General features: G+C 40.3%; 1 protein-coding gene across 2 annotated transcripts in view; it reads right to left on the bottom strand.

The window, feature by feature from the left end:
• Positions 1-988: 988 nt before the first annotated feature.
• The window catches only part of PRDM2 (PR/SET domain 2), a 30,238-nt gene continuing 20,511 nt past the window's right edge, over positions 989-10,715 (bottom strand). For both annotated transcript variants that reach the window (XM_057387755.1, XM_057387753.1), the window contains exon 3: positions 989-10,699. In XM_057387755.1, coding sequence (XP_057243738.1) covers positions 6,324-10,699 — 4,376 coding nt within the window. In that variant the 3' untranslated portion in view covers positions 989-6,323. The remainder of the gene's footprint in view (positions 10,700-10,715) is intronic.

Here is a 10,715-nt window from a genome sequence, read left to right as displayed (position 1 = left end):
TACATCTCACCAGWCCTCGTAACTAAGGTAGAGGGTCAGAAATAGTGGCTGCTGGAGACTGTGGTGCAGAGGCAGCACGGGACTCCTGGTCCTGTGTTCTGTCAGTAACATCGTTGGATACTGGATGCTTTGCATCCATCCCCACTCTAACAATCTACTCACACTTTAAACATCCAACCCTTGCCCCACTGATGGGCACAAMGAGGCACCAACTCCTGCCACAATCTGAGTGTCACCTTTGGATTCATTTAATTCAAAAAGTACCGTAAGACATTATTTAAATTTTTTTTTAAAAGAYCCCAAACAAAGCATAAGAAATGACAGCAACTCATTCACACAAATGGAAAGAAGATCCCTCTTTAGTAAGAAAAAAATTCCCTCTCATTTGATGTGTACCATAGACCATTAACAGTACACTAAATAAATCATGGCTTACTACTTACTAAAGAGTGTTTTATTTGCATCTTACACTGAAATAGATTTATGTTTGTCATCATCCCGCTCTTGCAAAGTACTGGTAGGTACATCCTCTTTTCCATTAAAAAGCTGCTATTTTTTAGTTTAATTAAATAGATGTGGAAATTCACCCCTCTCTCATCATTGACTTACCACAAAAGCTCAGCTCCAAACCAGCATGTACTTGTTGTTCAAAATCTATTGTTTAGCTCCTTTTCATCATGAGCAGAACTACAACATCATGTGACTCACGCAGATCACATTCAGTAAATAAACRCCAGAATGAATATGTAAGGTCTTCTAAGTTGTCTTTTTAAGATCATTCACAAGCGATTTGTCTGTCTCTAGCAATTCAGCTCCTTGGGTAAACCCAACTCCAGTGAAAAGCTGGAGCTGAGCCCATAATTTTGGAAATAAAGTCACAAACCACAGTAAATGATGTGCTATTCCTATTTGCATTCAATATTGAACATTTAGACATCAAACTCCATGAAGCTCCATAGACATCTCCCTAAAGAAAATCATCAGAAACTAAACTAGGATTTGAAATAAGTCATGCAATACAAAATGCTGACAAAGCAGAGAACCAGAAACACCCCAGCCTTATTTCCCTGGGCAGCTCCCACCGGGGCTGAGGAGCTCGCAGAGCAGGAGGGGCCTGGCTGCATCCCCTGGACTGGCTGGAACACCTWGGACTGAACACAGCTCAGACAGTTGCTGCCACAAGCTGGTTCCAATGCCTTCCAGCAAACTGGATAATGGAAAATAAATAAAGGTAAACACAAACTGTCAGATCTCCCACCTCCACAACTCCAGCATCGCTGTTTTTATTAAACCAACACTCATTTGATCTCGCTCAGCATGTCACTTGGTCTCTGTAAACAGGACAAGTTTAATTGTTTTCACTGCCTGCCTGGATGCATTTCAAGATGTGTCAGCACATTGTGGGCAATGTTACAGCTTTATTGTTGCTTCAGATCATACAGAGGCTGCTATAAAAGCCAGAGAAATTCAATTATGCAGATGAGATGCAATAGCAATGGTAACTATGAAAGCTGCACATTTCTATTTGCTATGAGTCACCTGTTTAGGACTGAAACTCCTTGATGATCCACTCTCGTTTGGAGTTGAGATCTCCATCACTCAGCACTTCATTGATCAGCAGGTGAACATCTCAGAGTGGCACATCCTCGGGACACAACAGGATTTAGCAGCACAGCAGAGAAACAGCAAAGACCACGGCAAGAAGATTCCTCCCACGGTGTTGGGGAATGAGGCTGGTTTGTGCATGCTCAATTCAGCGCTAGACATGGCTAATAAACCCTCACAGGGTGACTGAAATATCCAGACTGCAGCAAGAGCAAACACCAACTCCTATTTAATTTGTCAGTAAAAGATGTGAAACAATAGTCAAGTTTACGTTCCAACCTCAAAACTAAGAATTTTCACCTTTTTTTTTTTCCATGTTTCCTTATTCTTCTAAAATATCCAAACAAGCACAATTATGGGTTGCAAAACAATGTTTTTCCTTGGGTAAATATAGGAAAACCTAATCAAGACTGAAAATCTTCACTGTGGCTTCCTCCTATCTCCTTGGTGTAACTGCTGTTGTAAATAGACTAAGAATTCACCTCTTCCATCATGATGCAAATCCCAGACTGCAGTGAGTGCAAAAACACTCCATGAACAATATTGGAACCTCTGCAGCATTCCATCAGATCTTCCTCCATCAGTTAAAATTAATGGAAAATGTTGTTATGGAGAGAACATGCTCAAGGAATGACATCCAACATGCAAAAATAAACTGGGARTTCTTACCAAAGAATCTTACTCAGACAGAAGCATTAATTTGAATAGACAACTACATAAAATAGTAATTTACTACTGGATTGGTAGGGAGCATGTGAAGGAACTGTCTGCTGAATTGCTGTTTAGCCTTATCAATGTTACATTATTCCTCCCCACTGCCACACTAATATGGACACAGATGCTTCCAGCCCCACTGCAAGAGGCAAAACACACATCATGGTGGTGGAATACAACATTCCAAAATTCTCAGGAGCCAAAAAAATCTTTACATGTGTTTTTTTTATTGAACTATTTAACAAGTTTAAAGCATATAAAAACACTGTAGTATCAGAAAAAAACTGTAGTATCAGAAATTGAAATGGTGTCATTTTCATTTAAATAGTTTACATTTATTATCTGTGTCCACAATTAAAACCCMAAAACCTCAAGCTAAGTCAGAAATGGCAAATTGGTATCAATTCATGTCATTGAACCAGWSGGACACAACYGAAGGACGCAAGCCCATTTAGCTCYTCCTAGATGTGAATTGCTTAATTTTTCCTGGTACATCTGCTTTCCACACAAAAGGCAAGTTTCCCCCAAGTTTTTAAAAAGTTTACTTTATTGGTTATAGAAAAATGTGTCATGATAGTTCCATGTAGTTGGTCATTAAGTGCTTGCAACACCACACRCCAGTAACTATGCCTGGAACTTACAGCACAGGATGGACGGCACGAGCAGGAGGAAAACCACTCTTCAGCTGCTTACCTGCATTTACAGCCCTCCAGCAAGGCTACAGCATTCAAAAGCAAGGACAACCCCACTTTTATGTCAAATTGCATTTTTTAATGTTTTCATTAGAATAGTCTTTATATCACTCTCCAATAGAAGAAACAATATAACTAACAGCAAACTTTAATACAGGAACATGCTCCAAGATTAACAACCCAAAATGAAAACAAAATGAAATTAATGTAAAATGTAAATCACATATAGTACAATTGAAGTGTCCAAAACAATTTAAATAATTTTAAATATTTTATTTTTTAACTTGCTACAAATGCTTTATACAATATTTCAACATAAAGTCCCCATAACAGAAATGTAACAAAATGGGAATGATAGTGAAAGTGAAAGTTAAAGTGGCACAAATTCACCAAACAAGTATTAAACTACAAATTTTTAAGAGGTAGATTACTTTTTAAGAACAAAAAATAAAAGGGGTGTCTGTATAAAGAAACTAATCACTTTCCATCCATTCTGTCATTAATCTTGAAAGCTCTATGAACATGTGACAAACAGTATTTCCATAAAAAGTTGTTATGAACAATAGACCAATCTGTTGTCTTAAATTAGGTGTACAACCTTTTAGAATAATTATATATTTCATTTTCAAAATATGCAGGTCTGCAGCCCTGCTCTAACCTTCTTATCCATAAAAGGATACACTGCATCCATTATATATCTGGTGTTTAGAAATTCATCACTGCTATATAAAGTTTTATTTGCATGTGTACATAAGAACTTGGAAAATTCATAAAACATCCAAATCAGGTTTTTCCCATTGTATGCTGGACATCTAAAAGACTCARAAAGCGAGAAGAAGGTGGGAAGAAAAGGGAATTCTGCCATGCTAGGTTGGCCTCTACTGATTCATTTAGACAAAAGGCTTTAAGAGACCCAATACATGACAAAAATCCTTGGAGTGCAGCAATTSCTGGCCCTGAATCTACACTGAATTCTGGACAGGCTGAAGGAACCTGCTTTGCCAAGCAGAGAAACTGAACTGCCCGATGCCATCCACAAACGTACAGACAAAATCAAAAGCGGAAGATTTGGTTCAGTTAATCCCATTATTTCTTCTGATCATTTCCTGTTGGGTTTCATTTGTTTTTAACAGTACCCTTCACTTTAATCTGAATCATGCTGCATGTGTCAAGCACTAAATAAGAAAATCTAGGCCTGACACTGGGCATGAGCAAGAAGCCTGCARGCAATTTTATGGCTGTGACTCAGCTTCTGTGGGTTTCGCAAGCTTGGATTTCACATCCCTTGGTGTAGGGCTTATCCTAAGATGAGCATACAACAGCTCTACCATGGCATTAAGGGATATTATTATTTTTTGTTTGTTTTTACAGGAGATTCCTAGAAAATAGAAATGGAAAAAAACCCCACAACAAAATCTGAAGATAAATGACAAAACAATTTGTGAACGAGTATGTTTACACAGAAAAACAGGAAGATGAAAAACAAATTGGCAGACAAATATTACATGAAGCAAGTCTTGAAAAAATATTATGATTTCCTGGAAAAAAAAAATCAAAACCCAACAGTGCCTACATAGAGTAGAATCAAAGTTCAACTGTGCTGATATTTGTGTGAAGGCAAAAAAATTMTTCATACGATATAACTGATATAAAAAGAAGTTGACTAGACAATCTAGATTTATGAAAGTTAATTCAGAAAAAGAATTTCTTARTGTGACCAGTTGTTAAACTGATAAAGACTCCAAGCTGCCAAAGTAAACCAAAGGTATTTGAGCCAGCCAAGGAAACCTTACCCCAGGTCAATTGTTATTTCCCCAAACACTACTAAACAATTCCCATATGCACCCATTTCCAAGTAYTTGGTTATTTTGCCTAAGGTCAAATGATTCATTTAGATGGAAAGATGTGGCATTTTGGCTTCTTATTCTACTGATCTGTTCTGGCATCAGTTAAATAGAGTTTCACACATAACTAAGAGAGCAGCTGATGAGAATTAACATGAAGATGTTTATGTCCCAAGAGAACAGGCCTGGTAGACATTTCATGTTCCTAAAAGGCATTTTTACACCATTGGTCTCCAAATTCCAGTAACATTTTTCTCCTAATTTGGATATGGACTATTTTAAGTCAAATTCCCCTCTAGCACTTGGGAGCATTTCTGCTATATTGAACCTTTACTTTACAAAGTATTTCCTCACTATTTTCACCTCTGAGATCTTCACTGTAAGACACACAAGCTGTGAACAGTTTGGATTTTTGACACTGAACAGATCCTGCWCTACTTGTTCTGATAGAGGCTGCCAGTTCCTCCCCCTCCTCCCCTAGCAATGACTTCGATTAAAAAAAACCTACCCTTGGCCCTAAATCTGGTGTTAATCACAGCCAGGCRCTGCAATTACCAACCCCAAAAGAACTCTTAATTACCAGTGAACTTTGTGAAACTTCCTCAGCAAATCAGACACCTGTTTCCAAGAAAAACAGGGCAGAAGCAAGGTAACAGAGGTTATAAACACTGTGCAAAATATACTATTATTGATTTGAGAGATTACATGAAGACGTAAGTCGGGACTCAGGCACGTAGATTAAGATTTTATTTATTTATTAAGTATTACCCTTTCTTGTGATTAAAATGCTTCTTYTCAAAAAGAAATAGAACTTTAATTATAAAATTTTATAGTGAAACATAAAAGCATGATACTTCTAACAAATTTACATGTTCATGTAACTTTTCTTACATGTCTATTTCCCTTATATTAAGTATTTAATGATCTGACTCAGTCTGTATGCACATACATTTTTGAAGTATTTGGTCATGGTTTGTTTCTTTTATATATATATTTATATATATGCAGAGAATGCTTTTTATTACAAACCAAAACAAGTTATTTCAGTGAATAAAGAATGCAGTCATCTTTTTTAACTTAGTGAACCGCCATAAATAAATCTAGAATGATTCTGGGCTATCTTAGATGTCAGATACCAAATACAAGGTCAGTGTCTCCAATAACATTGAGTTTAATGACATCAAGTTTATTTGCACTCAGGTATTGACATTTTTTTTTCCAGAGTTTTCAATTCAGTTTATAATTAAAGACATTCTCTATACAAACCGTGTATTATTTCATGACATGACAAAATGCATCAAGTATGTACATCATACCTCGCATCAGTGAGCTGCGCATCCATGTTTTCGGAAATGCAACTTTTTTATTTAAGCATGAGAAACACAAAAAAACAAAAAAGAAGGACCAAGAAAATAGGCAAAACAGCAAGCAACGTGTTCCTGGGTTGTTTCAACTTCAAATGAAATGCTTACCTGAAATCTTTTAGTTCTTGCTTTGCACTGCTTTCATCTCTTTTGTTTTCTGCTGCCTCTGCRTTTGCTGCCTGCTGCAGGCTCCGTGTGATGGGTCCTCCAATCCTCTCTCTAGACTTTACACTGAACCTGTCTGACTTTTTCTTACTTGCCACAGCAGATTTACTTGGCAAAACAGCTTTATTATTCCTTTGTATTCTGACGTGCAATTTACGGGACGCTTTGCTGGAGATTCCAGAGGAATTGTTCTTAGAAACCACCTTAGTTTTTTTCCCATCAACATGGGACATTTTAGACACCCTTACAGGACTAGAGTTCCTCAACGATGAAGATGAATTTGGCTTTTTAGATCGCATAGATGGTACAAATTTAACATTTTGTTTGGACTTGAAGGAGGCAGAGGGGAGCTGGAGCTGTGCAGGTCCTGAGGTTCGTGCTCTCGTCTTGCCCAGGTGAGGCTGAGTGCTCTGCATTTTGATTTCTGCATCCGCTGTTCGCCTGCGCTGGTTGTTGCCTTTGTCACTGTTTGCAGGTGAAGAAGTTGCAGAATTTTTTTTGGAAGARTTCTTTTTAGAGGAGGGAGAGATGGGTTTTTTGGGACAGCTATATGATGCATGTTTGTTCAAACTCCCAATGTAAGTGAACTCTCTGTTACAGTAGGGGCAGATGTGAGAGTCYGTTTCGGATGGGTTGTTTTTCAGTTCTGCTTTCTGCTGGGCAGATTTCTTTTTTTGCAGGATAGCTTTCTGGACAAGCTGGTTTTTCTTTTTCAATGCACTTATTTTTAGTTTATTGGAGGACATTTTGCTAATTTCAACATTAAAATTGAGTCTTTTAGGCTGACCCATTCGTCTGAAGGCATTCTTCCCAGGCCCAGCGATAACCACCACACCATTCTTAGGCTGCACTGTCTGTTTGAGGGGTACTGGATTTTTTTTAGGTGTRTATCTCTTTTTATCACTGGCAGATGCACAGGCCAGTATGTGTTTGTGTAACTCAGGCATGTTATCAACACTTTTCCCACACTTTGTGCATCGAATGGCAGTAGTAAAAGTCTGTGGGATATTGTGGGTTGTGAAGTTTGTTGCAGTAACCCCAATACCCATAGGATTACGATGGTGATACTGGAACGGAGGTGGTTTAAAGCTTGGGTAGTGTTGATTGAGGCCCATACGAACATCTGGATCCTTAGATTTCACTCCAGAAGCCATTATTTTTATAGTAGTATAAAGCTCTTCAGAAGAATCATTTAGATCTTCATCTTCCTCCTCTTTYGAAGGTTCCAAAGAATCTTCTGGCAGGCTCTGCATGTGCTCTGCGTTTGCCTTACTGGGGTCAGTAAAATTCTGGGGTCTCAAAGTCCCACTTTCAAATTCATGATGTGTGCACTCTTTGTCTGGATGGAGATCCCGCTGATGCTGTTGCAAATTGCACAAAAAAGCAAATTCCTTTTTACACACTGAACAAACRAAGATATTCCCTACTCCATGAAGCAGAAAGCGATGTTCTGACAAGTCGGTTTTATCCCTAAAAAGCTGTACACAGAATTCACATTTGAAGGGCCATTCTTCAGCATGAATGGATAAATGCTTCGTTAGGTCTTTAATGGAAAGAAAAGGTGATTCGCAGACATTGCACACAAAGCTCTTGTTGAATGTTTCCTGCACTACTCCTGATTCACTTGAAGTATGAGGATCTTCTCTTGCTTTCTGTTGCTCACTTTCAGCTTCTTCCTGTTTTATTATTGGGAGAGAACTTTCAAGGTTATCAGCAGAGGAAACAACAGAAGAAACTACAGAAAGAGGAGGTGGAGATGGAGATGATGAGGAGGAAGAAGAKGAGAAAGAGGAGGAAGAGGAGGAGGAAGACGAGGAAGAGAGTGTAGGGGGGCCAGGTGAAGCAGCAGAAATAAGAGGTTCAACAGACGGGACAGGGGATGGAGAAGGGGAAACCGTAGGTGTAAGAACTGGTAGTGGGGACTGGGTRGTAGTGTTGGAGAGTGGTGAGGGACAAGAGGAAGTGTTAGTGGCACTGGCAGAGACATCTGGAATCGATARGGGCATGGTTGGGAGCAGGGGGGGAGGTGACGTGGCCACTGTTAASACAGGCGGGCAGGGCGGCGGGGACGGGGGGTTGGTGGGCGTTAACAACGGRGGCAGCTGGCACACGGCAGGTCCAGCAGGTGCCTGTGGCACAGGGGAGGCAGAGGAGCTGAGGGGCTGAGTGTCAGTGGAAGACAATGCAGAGAGAGTGGGATCCGCGTCGGGCTCTGCCTGAGGCTCCATGGCTTTGCTGGGGCTGGCGGCGCTGTCCACGCCCAGAGCGCTGTCTGGGGCTGCATCTGTCCCGTTGTACTCGTTCAGCAGAACCTTCTGCAACATGCAAGTGGTGGGTTTCTTCTTCTTAACACCACTACACATTGGCTGTGTGGAATTTTCTTTGCAYTCCCTAATTTCAGCATCGCTGCAAGGCTTCTTATGCACACTTAAATCTAAAACGGATTCCCAAGGAACCTGAGTCTTGCTTTTGACATCAGACCTTTGTTTCATACCACTGGATAAATCCAGCGGCTGCTGGTTGCACACGTTGCCAAAAGTCGGAGCTGCTGTCCAGTCTTTTGATATTTTATATTCTTCAAAGCAATGAGGGCTCAAAGTCTCTTTGTCCTCCCTTCCAGTCAAGCTCCAAGCAGGTGAGTTGCTGTGGCTTTCYAACTTTGGCATTTTTGAACTCCGAACATTATCATTCCACACAGTTTTTGCCTCGCCTGATTTGACAAAGTCTCGAAGYACTGGACTGTGCTGTGGAGAACTGGGAGGAGAGCTGGTCCTTCTTTTAAATCTGCTGGAGACTGGAGGCAAAATAGGCGATGATGTAACAGAAGGTCCTAGTTTAGGGATTTCACTTGATGGAGTTATCTTCTTATTGTCCTGTGTCTGAAGAAGCTGTTTTAATTTTGATGACAAATAAACCCCTTTTTCTTTATGAAACGGTAAGCTTTCTGTTGAAATGCTAAGAGGAAGATTTAAAGAACTAGTAGGAGTTATAGGTTCTGGGTCTATTTCTGTTTTTACTTTTGGTACAAGAGGAGGGCTGGCAGTTCTTCTCTTTTTGGATTCACTGCTCCCACTGCTAGAAGGTTCCTTAGGAGGTTCATTCACATGTGTTTGTGTAACCTTTAAATTTGAGGAAATTTCTACCGTGACTGGACTGATTATACAATTCAGTCCATACAAGTCTGCAGAGTTGGACTCCATCTGAATCACATCACAATTGCTAGTGCTGCTGTTGGACTGAATTTTACCATCAATGTAATAATTTAAATTCTCAGAAATATTGCTGGAAATATCCATAAGATAGACATCATCTCCTTCCCCTTCCTCTTCYATTTCTGTGCTTGCTATGTACACATTCTGGACTGCAGGGGCTGGCTCTGTTGGGAGYGGCGGCTCCTCGGTAAAGAACCCTTTTCTCCTGACACCTTTGGGAATAAGATGACGCTCGTGAACCCTACGCTGATGCCTCCGCATGTTGGTGTGAGTTCCAAAAACYTTTTTGCAGTATTTGCATGGATGCAACTCTTTGGGCTCCTTATTTTCCTCAGCAAATGCGGAGTTTGACATTTCCTGGGAAACCTTCTCAGAATCCAAGACTACAGAGTCTTGCACGAGACTGGAAACGTTTAGGTCATCTTTAAGACCGTCRTCCACAATCACTTGGTTGTCAGCAACATTATCCAAGTGTTGTGATGACGTCAGTGTCAGGAATGGTTTCCTTTTGGGCCCGGCCTCGTGSCGTCGCTCGTGCCTCCGCCTGTTGATTTGAGTGCCAAAGGCTTTCCCGCAGTATCGACACTTGAACGCGTGGCTCAGGGTGGATATATGGATGTGCATGTGGCGYTCAAGTCCTTGCTTAGTCGTAAACTTCCTCTCACAATGCTGGCAGGGAAACATGAAAGTTTCCTGAGTATCACCGTTGGATTCCCCCTGCGCTTTTGGAATTTTCACCACGAGTTTTTTCTTTGGAGAGCTTTCTGGAGATTCCTCTGACATACTCTTTTGTTCTTCCATAGAGTCCAACTTTTCTTCACATATCAAAGGCATTTCAGCATTTTCTTTAGGCATATTGGTATCTTCTATCTCCTCTTCATCTTCTTCTTCCTCATCCTCCTCTTCATCATCATCAAAATCATCTGATGCACAGTTTATTGCTTCTCCTTGTTTGTCTTCAGTTACCATTTGTGGTTCGTTGGTCGGACTGGGGATCATCAGCTTTGGAAGTACATCTTGATTCACCATTTCCTGAATCACAGCTGTTTGTTCCAGAGACAGCACAGCAGAAATAGAAGGTGCTTCATCTTCTTCTTTATGACCTGAAACACAAGGGTG

The sequence above is a fragment of the Malurus melanocephalus genome, unplaced genomic scaffold (assembly GCF_030028575.1).
Source record: "Malurus melanocephalus ecotype Western Australia unplaced genomic scaffold, MMel_1.1 scaffold_1344, whole genome shotgun sequence".
NCBI classification, from domain to species: domain Eukaryota; kingdom Metazoa; phylum Chordata; class Aves; order Passeriformes; family Maluridae; genus Malurus; species Malurus melanocephalus.
This window is presented reverse-complemented; position numbering and strand designations above follow the sequence as displayed.